At 42.2% G+C, this 19,465-nt stretch overlaps 1 protein-coding gene across 10 annotated transcripts in view; it reads left to right on the top strand.

Annotated features, from left to right (window-relative positions):
- The window catches only part of MCTP1 (multiple C2 and transmembrane domain containing 1), a 277,441-nt gene extending 260,140 nt beyond the window's left edge, over positions 1-17,301 (top strand). For 9 of the 10 annotated variants that reach the window (XM_074856034.1, XM_074856035.1, XM_074856036.1 and 6 more), the window contains 4 exons: positions 7,418-7,527; positions 10,445-10,554; positions 14,043-14,140; positions 15,253-17,301. In XM_074856034.1, the coding sequence (XP_074712135.1) occupies positions 7,418-7,527; positions 10,445-10,554; positions 14,043-14,140; positions 15,253-15,324 (390 nt within the window). In that variant the 3' untranslated portion in view covers positions 15,325-17,301. The remainder of the gene's footprint in view (positions 1-7,417; positions 7,528-10,444; positions 10,555-14,042; positions 14,141-15,252) is intronic. The other variant, XR_012627081.1, reaches the window with a different exon arrangement.
- Positions 17,302-19,465: the final 2,164 nt, after the last annotated feature.

Consider the following 19,465-nt stretch of genomic DNA (forward strand, 5'->3'; position numbering starts at 1 on the left):
ACTGGGAAACTTCCAGAGACAGTAAAGTAAATCTAAATGCAAGCCTTGGTGCAGAGGCAGTGTCCTAGCCTGGTATGGAGATGATCTTGAATAGTCAGTCTTTATCCTCTGCCCAAAAGCATGTTTATCATTATCATAATCTATACAAGGAGAAAATGAAAATTATGTTCTACCTACACTAAAACATCGAATTAACTTTTGCATCTGCTACGTTCAAGCCAATGTCTTTCAGAGCTGCACCCGAGATTTTAAATGACTGTAACTCTAGCAGAAGTCCATGATCTTTCTTTCGTATTGACAGCTATATAGACATTTATTGAAAGCTAAATGTTGAGGCTACTTTAAACTTTCAACAGAGCACTGTTCTTTAAACAGAACACTATTACTTTGATGAGGCTCTTGTTGGTAACAAGTGGACAACAAAAACCTGTGGGTAAGATTTAGATAAGCATCTCAAAAATTCAGGTGTTTCTCTAACGGTAATCTTTCAGCATTCCCTTTCTGGTTTCTCTCTGTTTCTCTCACCCCCACGTGAATGCAGAATTTTTATACTAGCTGGTATGACTTGTTTTCACCCCACCATCCTTCCAGGCTCTTGCACAGCAGGGCTGTTCTTATTTAAAATAACTCTTTCCAGAACTAGCAGACTCTTTCCTTACCTTTTTAAAACTATTACAGCTTTCAGATTTAACTTTTAAATTTGTCATCTCCCACAGTTGCATCACAGAACTTGAAGAGTTGCATTAACAAACACACTGTTAATTGAAGTTTTGCATTCAGCGTAGATAGAGGGTAAACACTGTTAGAACCACTGGAATTTACAAATCCAACTATAAAGTCATGGCCAAAGTTTGCTCATTAGTAGAACCTCAGGACTATATTCTAGCGAAATTAACTATTGGAAACAACCTCAGGGTAATATCACCAAGATTTCTGGGTTAGCCTCTGTCCAATGACATCGATGTGACGGGATACAAGAGGAATATTAATGAGATCACGGTCAAGGTCCAGTAGAGTTCTGTCTTCCGTAAAGTAAGAAACTCTCTCTTCTGTTGTTTAAATATAGTAGAACAGGGTGAAGGGGAGAAAAAGAGGAAGCCAAGAGAAAAATTTTAGGTTTTTCAGATTTTAATATAATGCAGATGCACCTGGTGGATTCTCATCACCCCAGTGCTTAACCCCACAATGCCTTAATTCTTTAAGTTTCCTTCCAAGATAATGTCAGGATAGGCACAGCATTATTTGGCATTGTTGACTTTTTGCCCCTGAATTTATCACCATGAACAGAGAAGCTTCCACCCTTTTCAAGTAATACGTTTGCTGAGAGTATTTATGCAATGAACACCTCATAAAGGTCTAGCATTAGCCAAAAAGGTATCGTGCAGAGGAAAATTTAAGCCTTTTTTTCCCCCCACTAGATGGCCCTTCAATGAAATAGCGTGATACTCCATTAACTGGCTCTATCGCGTTCATGTTTGTGTGTCTTACCTGGAGTGTTATCTTTGCAGTATTAAAATGTGCGGTGAAGGAGAGATCAGGAGGGAATAGATTTAAAGAGCACTGGGCAATACTGCAAAATGTAGTAGGGAGAAAGAAATAAAAAGCGTTGGCAAAAAATTCTCCGTTTAGTAAGAATTTACATAAGAATTGCCATTAAAGTGTTATTTCTCTACTTTGTAGAAAGCTTGCAGTATCATCTTTTTCCCTAGAATTATTACTGTAGCTCTTGACTTTTTTTTTTTTTTCCTGATTTTATATTTATGTTCTAGCACTGCAGCAGTTCATTACACAGGAAAGTCTAATTTGTTATATAGGTGGTAGTGCCAAAAAGTCACAGAAGGTTCAAAATGATTTTTATCAACTCTCAGTGTATGTTTGAGGAAGAACAGATTGTTGTAATATTCATGCTCACAGGCATGGTGTCTTCATAAACAGTGAATCTTCAGTGTTTTCGTCCGCGTGTTTATGTGGTTTCTATTGTGCCTACTTTCTGCTGTGTTAAATATGGAATGCTTACTAGGCAATAACATTTTATTGCTTCTTTCTTTAATAATTGTGACCACAAATACCATTTCTCTCTGTGAAACCCTGCTCTTTTAATAATTATGTGGTTTTCTCCGTATTTTAAAATCCTCGGTCTCCATTTGGGCATGAGCAATTATTCTCAGACCCACTCTCCAGGCACACATAAAGACCCATGTCAGCAGGTAGTCTTTAGAGACGACATATTGAGCATTTGTAAACCACTGATTGTGTCTTAAAAATGTGGTCGCTGAAGATGTGGTGCCAGGTAATTTGGGCAAGAGTGAAGCCCATGGTTTGAAGGCTCAGTTCTGGTTATCTACGTAACCCTGGGATTCGATGTCTGGTGTGGAAGGAAGCCGGCTCCCACTGTTACTTTTCAGGATGGTACGAGTACCATCCAGGCCTTCTCTGTTGCTGATGCTGAGGGGAGAACATACGCTGGTACCTGTCTGCCTGGCACGCCGCCAGACACTATTTAAAATAGCTGAAAGTCTGAAGATTTATGAGCTGTCTTACTGGAAGGATGGCAACTTCCAAATCATTAAGGTCCCACTGAAAGGTTTTCATGTCCCCAAGAGTCTTCCTGTACTTTTTCAATTTAAGAAGTGGCAAGACCAGATGGTTATGGTACTCCACAAGTGGCAGCCTTCAAGAGGGAAGAGCAGTTAAAACAACCTGACCCTCTCAGTTCATTATAGACATAATGGAGGAGGCCAGCTTCAGGTCACCCCATGCACCTTTCCAGGTCCTGTAGACCATTCAACTCATGATCAGGCTTCCACAGCCAGCTTTAAGATAACAATATCATTATGGTTGTCTGACCTCTTTCCATTTCCCTGAGAACATGATAAAATAATGACTTGCCCGTGTATCCATCACCAGATCTGAAGCCTTTTGATAGGGGTTCGGAAGACCTGGAGGAGATCAAATGACTCCAGAGCTGGAATAGTGTTGGCTTACTATCTCCTTCTTAGTGACCTTCCCAGAAAGCAGAGGTTAGAGTCTGGGAGGTAATTGCTGAGGCCATTAATCCTCAGTGACAGGTTTTTGAGCAGTGGCCAGACTGTAGGACAGCATTCAACAGCCAGCGTCTGCACGCCCTCCCTGGGAGTTACTAACGAATCCTGCCACTAAAGGGCTAATGCATTTCCTACCGACACTTCTGGGTCTACCTCGTTAGTCTCCACAGGGAGGTCTACCAGGACGTTGAGTGTGGCTTAGACTCACGCCGGGGGACGACACGGGGCCTGTGTATGGGCTCTGCTTTGGAGACCAGTTACTAGTTGAAATAATCTGCAGTGCTTCCTCATGGAAGCAGTATTCTTCTAGTCAAGTAATAGAGGTTTAGTGGTTTGTTACTAAAGGTCAAGGGGTGATCAGAGGGATTCCTCACCCATAGCCGCGGGGCTGTGCTTTTACGGCTGCAGGTAGCCCGGCGTGACACAAGCGAAGGAGACTGGCCAAGTGACAGGACAGTTTGCAGCACACCGGGCGAACGCTCTTGCTCTCGGTGGTGGCTTCGTACCCTCTCTCTACCTACCACAAGTTAGTCTGGCTTTGTCTCAGTCGCTTCGCTTCAGACAGAGGTGCACTATCCTACCAGCCTGGGCAACAAGGGGTGTTTTCGGAAGCTCCACCTGGAGCCTCCGTCTTTCCCAGACAACATCTCCTAAAAATTTTGAAATTTACTTCTATTCCTGAAACTCTCCTATGACTTTGTTTTTATGATCTGTGCCTTTCTCTCCAACTTAGCAGTTATTAATAGCACCATAAAATGTTCAGAGTTATTATTCTGTGTACTAAAAATGTGTCCTTCCAATTAAAGCTCTTATTTTTGCTGGCTTAATTCCATTAAATTTATCAAAGTTTACTTTTGAGTCTGTCTTATTTATTTCTCCTCCTTCCCCTGTCTTTGGAAACGTTTGTTTTGTAAAGGCAGTGTAACTTGGAGAAGAGCGAGGTTTGGAGTTAGGGATATAATCCGTTCCTAAATCACCCTATTTTATCATGGGATTGGAAGCATAGTCTACTGCCTAAAGAGACTCACACAACTTAGGCTGTGTTCAGGATTTCGTGTGAATTAGCTCCACACAGTCTAGAGCGAGTAATTTACTTTGTTTTGCTTTGGTTTCACCAAATGTAAAATATGATTATGGCTGAAAATCAGTGTACAAGAGTTAAGTATTATTATTGGCCAAGCAGTGTATCAATCTGTAATCTACAATTTCCTGTGAAGGAGGAGGACGTGGTCTCAGTCTTTGGGTTCATTCCCTTTTGTAAATTCAAGTCAGACTATCAACATCAATTTGACTTTCCTTTCACAGTTTATGCTTAAAGCCATCCCCTAGCAAACATCTTGCTTTTCAGATACCTTAAGCCTACTGCAAACAAACAAATCATGGAAATTAAATAGTAATAAAGCTGTTGTTAGCTTTGTATAATAAATTTTATCAACTATTTAAATGGCAATTATTTCCAGAAACTTGGCAATTGTAGCCATACAAATGATGAAATTGATTCCAGTCACAGCCCATCTTTCTTTGGAAAGGAAATACCAGTAGTGTTTGAAAAATGGATTATTAAGAACCTTGGTTTGCTCAAGGTGGCTCATATGTTGTATTTGCTAACACAGCATCTCGCTGGAAGAAAAAAAAGTGCCGCCTTTCCCTAGCCCAGATTATTTTCTCCACAAATCTTTGGGGCAGGAAATAAAAAACAGCTAATAGTTGTGGGGCATGTGGAATTAGTTTAAGCAAAGCCGAACCCTGATCCTTCTGACAGCCTCCTCTTTCCTGTGCTGTTTTGTCTATTTCTGCCTCGGAGTATGTCAACAAATTTTCTTTAAGCTCAGAAGGTGCAGGGGGGTGGAAATAGTGATTCTTTCTCTGTCTCTTTCTGTCTTTGGGGGTTTTGTGAGGTTTTTAAAGGAATGATTTAAAACAGATGTATTTTCAAAAAAAGGTACAAGTTTGTCTTGTAAAATATTTGTAAAGAAAAACAGCCTCAGGACCTCTGAATACAACCCTGGTTGGGTTCTGGAGATGTCACAAAGGGTACTGGTTTGCTTACAGTGACATAATTCTTTTCTCACACGAGTTAATTATAAAGCAAGGCAACTTTACAGAGAGGACAGAACCTGTTAAATGAAACTGAAGAGGCAAAGTGTATACGTATTTGAAAAACAGAAAGATACCTGTGTTTTCTCTATGGCTTATTGTTCACTTCTGTGTGAGAAAACAGATTATTTTTGCATTTCTCCAGTACTGGATGTGTTTTACATGAAGGAATAGAGCAATCTTTCCTGATGACAAGTGAAACACGCTGGATATACGCTGCACCTCCTCAGAAGTTGTATACCTGAGGACAACAATGCTCTCATTGCCAAAGCTTTGAGAATATAACAAATATTAAGGAAATAACTTCACAAATGACTCGGTGTTGCTGTGCAGCACTGGATGTGGTTGATATCAGTGGCTGCAGTTATGGTCTTCCTCAAAACTCCAAAATATTTCTTTGTGACACAAATAATTATTAATCTTAACTGAGAACATAAGCTCTCATAACATTGCCTGAGAAACTGGTGGTTTTGCTGTCTCTGAAGTGTTTGGGTTTTCAAATTACACTCAGACACAGAGTTTTGCCATCTCTCTGTCTGTCTGTCTCTCTCATGAGTCTTTGTTTTTAGACAGTCTGTGTTCTGTAGCTAAATACTTTCAACATCTTCACAAGAAAACTTGACAAGATAGTTGCAGCACCAGTGTCATGGAAGTAGCTTCAGATGATTAAATGTTAAATTATGTTTTCCTCATTCAGTCCGGTTTATTAAGACAGCAAAAATGACAACAAAATAAGTGAACCAATATACTATCTACTAATTAAGCATCAGAAGAAAAGAAAAATTAAATGCAACATACGCTAATTTCTTAGGTGCAGGACTTGAGTGTGAGTTGCAGACTGTTGTATTGTGTGGTTTGTGATAACAAAATTGTTATTGTTAATTGAACATTGAACAACTTTTTTAATCAAATATTTTTCTGAAATGTTTTTCTGAAATGTTTTTCTTTCCATTTCTTATTTTGAGGAAACACTAATCGCATTCAAACTAGAGCAATGCATCATCAATCCATTGGAGATGTTGAACATAAACTTTTGACTTACGTGTAGCCTGGGAAAAAACGAAGAGAAATTGTCATTTTTTTCTCCATGGTGGTGCTTCGTTTTAATCCCATGTAACACAGCATTTTTTTGAGAAGGCTGTGCATGGATTTGATGCTCAGCCTGTCTGGGTTTAGAGGTAGAAAGCTTTCAGGGAAAAAAACCCAGGTGGTCAGAGCGGGAGGAGGCCCAGTTGAGGAATGGTGCATGGAGTGCATCGATGTACCCAGGCAGCACCTTTCTGGGTTCTTTGAGGAGGCAAAGTCTGCTTGAGTTGGCAGAAAGAAGGACAACATTCACTGATGGCAAATCTGTCAAAGACCCCAGAAAACGTCGTATTGAGGGTGGTTTCTACTTTTGAGGGACAAATGGCCACTGTTTTTGAAAAAACACTGGGGGGCACAAAAAATCTTTATAAATTTAACAAAAATGAAATTATGGTTAGACTTTTACATTACTATAAATTGATGCGTTTGTGAATAAAAGTCCGATAGTGTCTAGAAACCTGGGTAAGTAAGGAGGTAATTAAATTACTTCCTACAATGACACCTCCCTTGCATCTTTCATTTTCTCTGTGGCTGGCATTTTATGTGCTTTTAGAGCCACGGGCTGCACTGATCATATTGTAAAGGCAGTCAGAGTTACATCTCCCATATATTTCATGCATAGCAGCACTTAAATATTAGTAAGGAAAAACAAGAGGGAGGGCGTGCTCACCATCCCAGCAGAAGGGTAGAACAGATGATGATGGGGGGCACAGGTACGTCTGACAGCTTAAACATGTATTAGAGCCAGAGGGGATCATCCCTGTGGGAGCTGAGGTGGTTCTGGTTCCTCGCTCAGTGCCTCCCACAAGGAATGTTTATCTTCCTGGTGGGCAAGAACCAGCATTTCGACAAACCGCCCTTATTCCACCTTTTGACTCTTACGGCTTGAAAGAGTGCACAACGTAGGCGGTTGGCACTTTCAATACGTTTATAAAGCAGAGGCATGGCTTATAGAAATATATATTTAGAAACAAATGACAAACAAGTCGGTGTGGTGCTCAGCATATATACTGAAACATACTTGTCAATACACCCTGCTTCAACGACAAGAAAACAGTTTCCCAGGTTTTACCAGTTACTTTTGGATGACTCTGTAACACGTGCACTTTTGCAACTTAACTGATGGATACGTGGTCCTTCTCCTACAGTCAGAGATTCTTTTATTCAACTCCTCTTATTCTTTTCTTTAGGAGAGTGAAAAAAAAGGATTTATGAATAGACTTTATGCCATCCAGGAGGTGTGTGTCACTGTCCAGAATATTCTTGACGAAGTGGCTTCCTTTGGAGAAAGGATCAAGAAGTAAGTGCCGACACAGGTGCCGGATTGCTCTCCAATACTGTTCATGTTTTTCCCAAGCTGAGGTACAAAGCATTAGACCTGTATGCTTTTTTTTTTTTTTTTGGGGGGGGGGACTCCAGTTTTGGATACTCCACTGGTGAAACTCATGTATATTTACTTTGCTTTGTGAAGGCCTTCAGTTAATGAAAATCCTGTCCTACTAATTTTGGAATTTAGAAATATATTAACTGGGGAAAACAATCAGAACTAAGGATTTGAAGTAAAACAGAATCTTCTCATGAGTCCTAACAGTAGTTATTTAAAGTAATAATAAGAATGCAGCAGTTATTTAAAAGTAATAATAAAAATGCAGTAATAATAATAATTAAAAAATGCAGCTTTGATAAAGGAAATAGGCAGAGCTGAATAGCAGTTTCAGATTTTAAGGTTGTACATTATGTTCAGTTCCTGGAAGTGTTGTATTTATGTGAGTTAGCAAAACTTTTCTGTCTAGAGTATTTGTAATTTGTAACACCTAATACATGATATATAAGAATTGCCAACAAATTTAGGCCTTAAGCAAGAGAGGTTCTGAGATTTACTGCAGGAAGTTTGGTGTATTTTTGGCATGGTCAGTGAACAGCAGTGTAAGTTTTATTATTTGAGACCAGGCAGGTTCCAGAAAGACGTCTCCCAGCCGTCAGCTGCGAAGCGGCACGGGACTGACTTGGCTTTCCACCTCTTGGAAGCCGGGAGCATCCCACCCTCGGAGGATGAGGAGTTGGGAGCAGTGCCTTCCAGCTGCGGGCGCAGCGCCAGGCCGAGGGGTGACCTGGGAGAGCTGGAAAACCTTCACGGGAGGCTTTGCTATAAAGCCCTGCACCTTCCAGGAGAGCTAAAGCCGCGTGCTCCCTGTCCCACGCCTGACCGAGGAGCCCACCGTAGCCTGTGCAAGGCGCACGGCCCCAAAATGACTTCTGGAAGTGAATTTTAGGGAATTGATGCACTGGGTGGAGGTCATCCTGCAGGAGACAGGAGGATCATCTCTCGTGCTGTTCTTTTTTTTGGTTCTTTTTTCAAATCTATCAGCAATGGCAAGTGTATCAGAATCAGGATGAAGAGGAGGTTGGCGTTTACACGTTTAAGAGCGAAGTCCCTAATGGGAAAGCCTGGGAAACATTCCCGTGGGGACACTTCCAGGCAGGCCACGTGCACGACAGCAGAGGCAGGCGCAGGCACATGATATCACACGAGTTTTCCAGACAAGCGAAATGAGCCTTTCCCTGAGAGAAGTCTTTTATCAAAAGGCTGTTCGTGGAAGTTGTCTTGATGATTAAGTTTTTCTAATTGTGCATTTTGGAAGTGGGGTTTGTTCTATTATATACCAGATGAAAGCAACAGAATTTTCTAAACCGAGTGAGACCGCATCTTCCTATAAATCTTTGTAATTTGTTCCGAAAACTATAATGGGAAACCTGTACTGAATGCTGCGCTAACACAGCACATAAGGAGGTTTGCTAAAGTGAGGAGCCAGTGTTCCCACACATGGCGTGTCTGTGATCCATTGCACAAAGCCGAGTCACAGGAACATGAGCAGACCCTCAACCTTCTGTTCATCCCAAATGCGTACAGAAGAGGGGAAAAGAGCAGGTGTCCCCTGAGGAGAAAGAGAGTGATCCTACACCAAGTGACACTAACATAATGTTCACTCTGGAGACATGTCAAAATTGCCAGGGAGAAAAGAAGACAAATAAACACAGGAAGCCAGAGCTCATTATGAAAAATATGGCTAGCAATTCAGATAATTGCAATTATTCAGCCAAAGAAGCCAAAATAATGTAATCACACTGATTGGGGATGTAGCTGGTGGTAATACTTTAAAGAGTATCATCAGGCTATTTAGAGCCAAAGCCACATTTTCCTTCTGGATAAATGTCATGCAACACCTTTGACATGGTGGTGCCTTCATGGAACAGTCCCGTTGAGCCAAGCTCCCTTTAACCAGCGTTCCCGTGGCACACACATATATATGTATATGTCTAGATTGGCCGTCTGGCCTTTCTCTCTTCCCTGCACACAGTGGTTGGAGAGCCACAGCACGGCTGTTTCAAGACTCGTTAGCGTTCACTTCCTCTTGGCCCACACCTCAACCTCTGGCGACCAGTTTTTTATCACAGCGAAGAGTTTGGGACCCTTAATGAGGACGTTTTAATCTGGGGCTTTTTTGGAAAGGAAAACCTGAACTCTGATGGGATCCCAGAAGTTGTCTTCCTTTATCCATAAAGAAATAATCTTTATTTTGTTTTATTTTGTCTGTAATGAAAAGTTTTTCTTTGCTTTTCCTGCAATTTTATCTTATGCCACTCCGTCCTTTTTTTCTCCTCCCATCCTTTATCTCCCTTTTTTTTTTTTCCCACCCAAAGAGTTTTTATTTCCTTCCTTCCTTCATCCAGTGCTGTTGCATTATCCCTGTCTTCAGGACCAACTGTTCTGCCCCCTTCTTTTCCCTAACCCTCTCCTTCTTAGGTGCATGGATGAGTTTCCCACTTTGCACACCCACACACTTGCCTTTTGCTGAACGTACCCCTGAGACAGAAGGGCACCTGGCCGGGGAGAGCACGTGTATGTCAGGTACAGGGGACAGTCCCTGCTCGGCCTTTAACTCCTTGTGCTGTCCTTACGGTAGAGCAGGGCGGAGATAAAAACCTTAGCAGTTCTCTTCTAGCTATTACAAGCTGCCTCTACCCTGGAATTGAAGAAGGGAGCCTGGGTTGCCTGTCTGAGTACATTTGGGGACTAAGGAACACATTCAGTTGTAGTTTCAGCTTGTTCTCACCGATGGAAGCTGTCACTTCCCGCCCTGTCCTGCCCATTATTTGTTCTTCTACTGGCTCTGTCGGGTGACCACAGTTCTGACTTCTGTTAATTTTTCTTCTAGTACATTCAACTGGACTGTCCCATTCCTGAGCTGGCTGGCAATCGTTGCCCTCTCTGTGTTCACCATCATCCTCTATTTCATTCCACTGAGATACATTGTCCTTGTCTGGGGTAAGTAAAGCCTTCTCTAACTGTGCCACTTAGAAAAAACTGGTTTTTAAGGGATGACTTACAATGTCAGTACTTTTCTGTATTTATGGTCATGAAGCTGGTCCATGATGGAAACAGACAGGTTAGTTAAAAATCACAACTGCGTAAAGATTTAGGCCCACCTGCAAAATGCATTTTTCTTGGCTGGCATTCTAGACTTCATCATACTATAAACATGTAGCCATGAGGATTCTTCATATATCAAAGTGTAGCTTTGTCTAGATATTACTCTGATTTATTTTCACCACTTATACACAAACAGAGGCATTTCAATCTATATAGTGCATTTAGCACAATATGCCTTTTTTACTGCAGTACTTTATCTTGTGGAAGCGTATGTAAACACAGCAACAAGAAACCTGTTTAAAGGGTCACCTTTAGTTGGACAGAAAGGTATATGTGGTATTTGTCTGGTTGATAATGAACAGAAACTGGGGGGCGGGCAGGGGGTTGGAATTGTGATTGATCCAAGCTCTCACTACTTGTCCTTATATTTATTCTTTATACTGATTTTAAACAGCTACTGTTACCACATCTGTTGTAAATAATGCTCCAAGTTTTCATCCGTACATTTTTTATACATCTTATACCACCAACAGCTGTACCCTTATTCAGACTTGTGAAGAGCACTGTCTCAATTAAATCTACGGCTAGATTTTCTTTCTGAAGAAAATGACAATCTTGCCTTTGTAAAAACCCCTGAACTCAAGAGACAATGTAAAATCATTGAACTGACTCCAAAGAATGTATTTGTTATATATCAGTCGGTATTAGTAATATTCTTACAGACTCTTCACAAATAATTGTAGCAGAATGTACAAAATGGAGAAGAACCAATAAGGAGGATTTGAACAAAAGTATTTCTATGGAACTGAAAGAAGTAAGCGTGCGGGCTTACTCTCTTTTCCTGTCTTGGAAGTTCACTTACTCCCCACATACCCTATATCACTTGGGTGCAGCCCAGACTCTTAGTCAGTTCCCAGGATTTCATTCTTCTAGCACACACACAGACATGATGGTAGGCCTCTTGTCACTGAAGGTCGAAGTACTTGGTCTGTGTCCTTTTTCTGTCATTTTTCAGACAGATCTGGCATCTTGTACACTTGCTTTCAGACATCCCCTGGATTTCGTACAAGCATGTGAGACTGTGATACTCCTCCAAGACCCACAAAACCCTACAGTCAGCACTGCTGTTTGAAAAGCCCCTGACACGTACCCCTGCGATGCCCTGGGAGGGGTCACACTCCCCCAGAAATGTCTCTGTTTCAGGGGAGGCAGAGCCTCACCCCCCAAACTGGAGTCCATGCCTCCCAAACCAAGGGTGGGCAGCATAAGCACAAATTATTGTAAATGCAGCTTGCCCTCTTTCCCTCCATCTCTGCCCTCCCTGCCCCCAGGTTACCCAGCCTGTCTAGATATGACTTCAAGCAACTTTGTTCGCCAGAGGTTTCAGCTCCACGTTTTTCTCCTGCATTTCAGTTTAGGTGGCTCCTTACTCAGCACGTGTATGGGGATCCCTTCTGGAGGGACCTGTTTCTCTTGGGCCGTGGGGGAGGCCAGGCAGGTCCTGCAGCTCCAGCAGCCCCCACCTCCTCGGGTGTCACAGAGCCACACTGTGCTGCATGTTGCTTTCAGCAGCCATCCCTTCAAAAAACGCACTATTCCAAACAGATGCCCGTTTTCTCTATTATTGTGTGTTTCCAGCCTCCCCGGTCTATACACATTTCTTCATCCCATTTGTCCATGCTATTGTCTGACTGTTGTCCATGATGCTCTGTAGAGCATCCGCCCGTTTCATTCAGGAAAGCAGAGGTTTTTCAATTAAAATTCCACCATGTTATGGCTGTACAGCTGTCTTTTCTTCTGTGCTTCCATAGAGACTGCATCTTTCAGCCTGCCCTGGCAAGAAACTCTCAGTTTTTCCCCTCCTGGCCATGTTTCTTCCCATGGAGGCTACTGGTCCTTGAGCATGGGCTGCATTAGGCAAGGTGGAGCAGGAACCACCTCTGCATCCCAATCCCAGTCACTAAATTGCAGAGTCCTGGTAACAGCTGCAGCTGTTTATGTGGAAAAGAGTATAAAGAAAATTATTTTAATCAGAAAATTGTCAAGCTTTTGGAAAAGACCTCATCCCCTAGTTGTATTTTGCTTCCCCTGTAGTGTCCCATCTCATCTGTTCAGCGCTTGTCTTGAGCCTTGCCCATGATTTATTCATGCACTTATTTTCACGGCGTGACTGGTACTTTTCTTTATCAGATGTGACAAGGTGAGACCGTATCAACCCCTGAATCCACCCGTGGGTGGTCCAGTGGCCACGTGCAGTGGACGGTGGCGTAGGCCTTGAATTTCTCAGTCACTTGCTGATGCAAAGGATCTTATTAAACGCGGGTGTTGGAATCTCAGATACCCTTTCTCAGCGCTCAGGGTTCAATCACCCGATAAAGGGATGGCAGCATCTCCTGTGGCACTGAGGATTCATACAGTGGGAGGCCGTGGGTGTTATCGAGGTGGCAGCTCACGTGGTCTCTCATGGAGCTTTATGTCCTTGCTAAAGCTTTCTGAAAGGCCCGGGCACCAAAGTCTTCGTGGAAGATAAACTGTATTATCTTATCTCCGATACAGCCTGGATGAATTACACGGAGCAGCACATTTTTAATGCTGTCCCAACTTTCTCCCGCTCACATGAGAGTCTGTGCAGTTTGTACCGCTCCTGCCCGGGTTTCAGATGTGTTCCCAGAGCCCACAAATGAGGTTCTCGTGTGAAAAGTGTGTGAATCTGACCCGGGATGTAACGATGAGAAAATGAGTCCAGTTGAAAAGCCTGCTTTCTGCTCAGTTCGGGGAGGATTTTCTTGGTGTTTCTGAACACTAATTGTCAGCAGGCGGTGTAAGACTGTGATGTCTAAGGGAGACTTCACATCCCTTCTCTGCACTGCCATCAGCTCGTCTCAACCTGTCATTCCCGGGCAGAGGTTTGTGTAAACTCATCCTAAAGCCTTCACATCGTGCAGACTTCACTGCTTGCCATATGCTTCATCATCCTTAGCATTCTGAAGATTTTCCTTGTGTCTAACATGAATCTTCTGTCCTGCAATTAAGCCCATTACTGCTCATCCCCCCCACAACAGTAACAGAGTATGCTTTATTCCTCTCTTTTATGCAACCTGCACATAATAACCACAGTTTCTGTCACTTTCAGAAAAAAACACTATTGGAGGAATTTGAAAATGTCCCCAGAGCTTTGGGATTTTGAAGCAGAGGGAACCACGGCAGCAGATTCTGACTTCTAGAGCCTGAGTTTACAGTTCACTCATTCATTCATTCAGTGCTAATGTCAGACTTCAAAATGGATCCTAAAATCTTTTTTAGAACTTTGCCAAAAATACATATTTAAAAAAAAAAACCAAACAACCACTATGATAATAACATTTGAACTTTGACTTCTGCAGGCATCAATAAATTTACAAAGAAGCTTCGAAGTCCGTATGCAATTGATAACAACGAGCTACTTGACTTTCTGTCCAGAGTCCCTTCAGACGTGCAAGTGGTGTGTATACTTTTTAAAGTGTCCTTATGGTAGTTAATGTGATGCGTGGCGTCATGACTTTCTGGGGTTTTTTAAACAAGTTTGAAAGCAGTTATTTTGATTCAATATTATATTCTTTGGCACAAAGACACTGCAAACTCCAGCTGAGGATAGTCTGTGAAACTGGAGGAGGCTGCTAGACCTTTTCACCAGTGAGACAGTAGCTGCTACCTTGCTTATGCCTTAGGAGCAATCAGTAAAAACACCAGTATTTGGGAGATGGTGGCAGGTGCTGGCGTTTGTATTAATGAGCCTCCAGTGCCGTGTGATCCTGACTGGGGTAAGGTGCTGTGTAGGAGAAGCTGGAGCTGTTGGGACTTGCAGAGAGGGAGCAGGGAGGTCACACGATGAAAGGAGCTGCACCAACACAGAGTCAGGGCAGGCGGCTTTGCCCCGTGCCTCGGGGCAGCTCTGAGAGCGCTGCAGCCTCGCCTGTCCCGAGGTGAAGGCTCCTGCTGCCACCACAGCTCAACCGTGCTCCTGAACTCCTTTAAAAATAAGCTGGTTATAAATTACAAGCTTTTGTAATGCAGTACACAATCTCTTGAGAAGGTGCAAGCATTAAGATAGATAATGCCAGGCACATAAATCACCTCCGGTATCGCAAAGATTATACACTTCCCATATTTCCAGGTAACAGTTTCAGTTCACAGCTGGTATAAAAAGGAGGTATGGGTGCACATACCCGCTCTGAATCTGATCCCCTCTGTGGCAGGGCTTTGAAAATAAACATGTTTTTAAGAAACCATTACAAAGAAAATTCATCCAATTCATTAAAGAGGATACTCTTTATTCTCTTTCAGAGCTCATGGAGAAAACAAAAATGTAGCCTTAAAGTTTACGTCAGCACAAGGTGTAACTTCCTGGCAGGATTTTCCTGATGCTGTTTTTTCTTCTGCCTCTAGACCTGTCTTTCTGTTGTTGAATCACAGCTGCAGATGCCACATAGTTTGCAGGGGGATCATTTTCTTATTCTTTCTGGTTTTTTTCCTTGGAAAAAAAAAATGGAAATCTTTTCTTTTTCTAGCAAGCACCACCTGACTGGTTTCTTTCTGAACGTTGTGTTTAAACAGGTGCAGTACCATGAACTGAAACAAGATTCCAGCCACAGCCCGAGCAAGAGGAAGAAAAACAATCCTGGCTAGCCAGCTTCATGTGTTGAGGAGACCAGCATCTGCTGGGGCAAGATAAAAGAAAAAGCCTACAGCCTAAGCAGCATTTCCTTTCTCTAAGCTTTTTACTTATTTTGCCTTTTTATCTAATGCAGAGATTTTGTAAATACTGTAAAAAGGCATTTCTCATTGAAGATATATTTCACACTGTAAAGACACATTTGACGAAGGTTTCAAGTAGGGTTTTTGTCGTCTGAAAGCCTTGTTAGAAACAGCGTAAGACGTTAAAGGAATCAATCTAAAATGGCTACTTGATGGTCAGAGATACCTGAAATACTCAAATCATGCCGACTAAATCTACAAAAGGTGTAAATTCAAATCTGACACAAAAATTCAGTCAGATTTTATTTGTGAGCGTTAATATTTTTATCCAGTAAGTCACCATTACGATTTTCTATGTTTTATACATTTCAAGAAAAATACAACATTGTGGAGCCTACTGCACTTAAGTTTTAGCAGATTTTTTTGAGCTCCAGACCCTGATGTTAACTCCTGGTGCAATGTTTTCCTGTGCAGTAGGGCTGCTTATAAGATAACGAGAAACACCAAGTGCAAATCTCTTTCTGGAGCTCCCAAAAGAAGTTCCTGCCGTTTTTATCATTCCATTATAAGACCTAAAAATCTCTGTCTCTCTCAAAATACTGCCAGGTTTGTAACTGATTGCCTATCTGATTTTTCTATATGTACCAGTAATCTTCATTTGTACTACATAGTTTAGTGAATGAAGTTCATAGTTCTGCTGTAATGGAAATACTATCAAACTAACTCCATATTGCTTTGGGTGTCATGCTATGAACACCTTTTGTGCACATAACTATTTTAATATGGAAATCTCGCAGAAGATGTTTCAAGGTCATATTAATACGCTTTATGATATAACACATTACCTGTTACCAATGTGAAATATAGTGTAGAGGAAAAAATGCAGTTGTGGTAAAACCGATATACTGGTTTTATTTCCTTAGCTAATAATGTAGTCAGTTCTTCTGATACAATTGTGCCCTACTGCATGGAAACTGCATTATTTTATAAATACATGGAATACAGGCGGAGAAACGTTTACATTTCAAATGTCTTAGTGGCCACTGCATAACGAGTACTTGGGGATATATTCTGATAGCTGCATGTAGACTTCCATGCTCAGCTCCCCGCGTAGTGAGCAGAGATTTCATTCCTAAGGGACTACCTGTGCACAGCTCTTAGTCATAGCTCCCAGTGACGTTCAAGGGGATTTCTGCCCGGGGGAGAACGGCAGGACTGCGTCCTCGAGGGGAGGCGTTCCTCTCGTCCTCTCTGGGTTACCTCTCATTGGTTGCAATTGCTGATAAAGTTATATTGCACTACTCTAACAATACTTTTTGAAAAGACTATTTAGAAATACTTTGCAAGCAGATGTATATATATTTGTCTAAAGAATTATATGTTATCTGCATTGCTCATGAAAGATCATCCTGGGTTTGTTTATTTTACAGATAACGTTGATAGCCGGTTTCTGGTGTGACGGTTATTTTGATCTTTCTGTTTGTGTGTTTGAAAGAATGCCAACCAAATGACTGTTCTGCAGAAAGTCCTGGACCTAAATATGCTCTTGTTACATCACGACTTTAAAAGAATTGCTTTGCGAAGCTTGTGTGACCACCTTTCCACTGTATGCTGCCTGAAGAACAACATACTATTGATGAAGTCAGAATCACTGATGAGCCTATTTTGTTTAAAAAAAGCCAAATTTTCGACTTGACAGTGTGAGAATGTTTGTTGCCAGTTGTCAGTTTTGCAGAGTTCTTTGATACACTGCAAGCCTTGTACCTTCCTAATGTTGCCCATCGGTCTGCGTGCGATTTCCTCTTGTGGTTTTTTTCTGTACTCAATTTCGAATGTCTACTTTGGTGGTGATGTCTGAGTTAGTTATACACATTTACAGCATTAAACACAGTTTTAAGCATCTCTCTACTAGGTATGAGGAAGCCTCTTTCTTTGAAGTCCTATGCGATCGTTCTCCCGTGAGCGGTGTGAAGGGCGCGCGAATGAAAACACCGTATTTCTGTGTGCAGGATTTCAGTATTTTAAGCCCCAAAACATATAAGCGGAGGGGGCAGGGGGGAGAGAAACATCTGTTTGTTGAAAATCGGTGAACTACTTTTAATGTCTCAATTACTCAGAATTGATCTCACTGAAAATAAAACGCTCAGAGGCAAGGCTAAGAATGCATGCTGATTAAGTATGATTCTCCTGCCACAACAGGACATTTTAAAATCCCATTTTAAAATAATTTGTCAGTGAACCCATTTTCACTATTTGCAGTTTGTCTACTCTGCTTTGTGTGGGAGGCCTCTGTAGAGAATCTGTCCTGCCTTATGTCGTAAATATTTCAACGTATCTTTCATTTCCAGATTGCTTCTGAAGTCAGTTTCTAACCTCCTAGATTGGCCGGGTTTTATTCCTAAGCAACTTGTCTGTTCATAAAGAGTCACAAAAGAATAATGCATCTCATGATCGTGAAACTCTTTCTGCTCTCGGAAAATAAAATTTAACAACTTTATTTGGGTGCAGTGAGAATGAGTAACTGACTTAATTGGGGTCCGCACTTAAAGTAGGTGTCACAGCACTCAGGATCCATCGGGGCGAATTGTCTGAGAGGTTCTGGTTACATTTCTGCTGATAACTCACAGTACAGAGCTTGCTTGCCCTGCTTTTATAGTTGTTTCTTTTTGTAGTAAGAAACAACTAAGTTTTTTTCATAATCGCAACAAGCTTTAACTTGAAGAGCTACTGTACTTAATATTTTAAATCCAAGCGGAATAAACCCCATTTTTTCTATTGCAATTAAACCAGTGGAATAATGGGAAAGTAATGAATACTGACTCTCTACTGATGCGGGCCTTGAGGAGCGTTGGCTCTACCAAGAAGAGGCAGAGCTGATGGACCTGACAGCAACCGTGACACTGAAGTATTTCATTCTAGGGTAGCCCAAGAGCCCAAAATGAAGGAGAGGAAGGAAAAGTCACTTCTCCCATCAGCACTAGATCACTCACCCACCACACAACATGTAATAAAACCTTTGCAGCTCCCTGGCCAGCAGACAGGGATCCCAACCTCGCGGGAGAAGCTTCTGCCCATTCCTCCTTTCCTTCCTCAGCTGCAGGAGTCTTGCCGACAGCCAGACACAAACTTCTTTCCATTTCTGAGCCTGCTTCTCTTTTGAGGGCAAACTTTTCCCTCCCAGCTGGGCTAATTTTCAGATTGCTGTGCAGCTGCTTCTATTAAAGACATCTCATCCCCCACCTCCCCCCTCCCAAAACCAGGATTGCGAATTTTCAATAAATACCTCCTCCTCCTCCAGATTTTTCTGAAATCTTGCAAAAGTGAAAACCCAAAACTTTTTACATTGAACACAGTTGCAATTATAGCTGTTTCTCAGTGTGTGGAACACTGGATTTCCATTGCTTTCTGTCTAATGAAGGTACAGCATGAAAGGAGTGTAGCTTCTGACTCTCAGAGGGGAAATTCAACTGCTCCCAGATGAAATGCAAACTTTAGACATCAGCCTAGAAGAATGCCAAGGCTTTAGCAAAGCATACTGTTCTCTACTCTTTCACTTACAAAACTAAGTGAAATGCAGCTGGTTGAGAGGGTCGTGCAATGGGTGAATCAGTTAAGGGTGAAGCAGAAGGAATGAGGACGAGGAGCAGCCTGGAGAAATGTGTTTTGACCCAGGAGACATTCACACGGGCTCACCTCGAGGCGGTGCCCTCCCTCTGCACTTGGTAGAGAAAGAAAAGATCCTTCATACCAGAAGACTGATGCAGCTGCCCTAAACCACCTTGAGCTCTCCATATTTCTCCATATTGCAAATGCAGCAGCCTGCTTCAATTGGCGGGACTTGGCCTTTGTTGCAAACAGTACACCGCTTCCCTTAAGAGCAGCCACTCTCTTGGGAAAGGGAAATAAAAGTTATGCAGCACAGCATCGGCCAGCCATAGAATCACAAGATGGTTTGGGTGGGAAGGACCTTAAAGCCCACCCAATCCCACCCCCCTGCCCTGGGCAGGGCCACCTTCCACTAGCCCAGGTTGCCCAAAGCCCCGTCCAACCTGGCCTTGAACCCTTCCAGGGA

Source organism: Strix uralensis, chromosome Z (assembly GCF_047716275.1).
Source record: "Strix uralensis isolate ZFMK-TIS-50842 chromosome Z, bStrUra1, whole genome shotgun sequence".
Lineage (NCBI taxonomy): Eukaryota > Metazoa > Chordata > Aves > Strigiformes > Strigidae > Strix > Strix uralensis.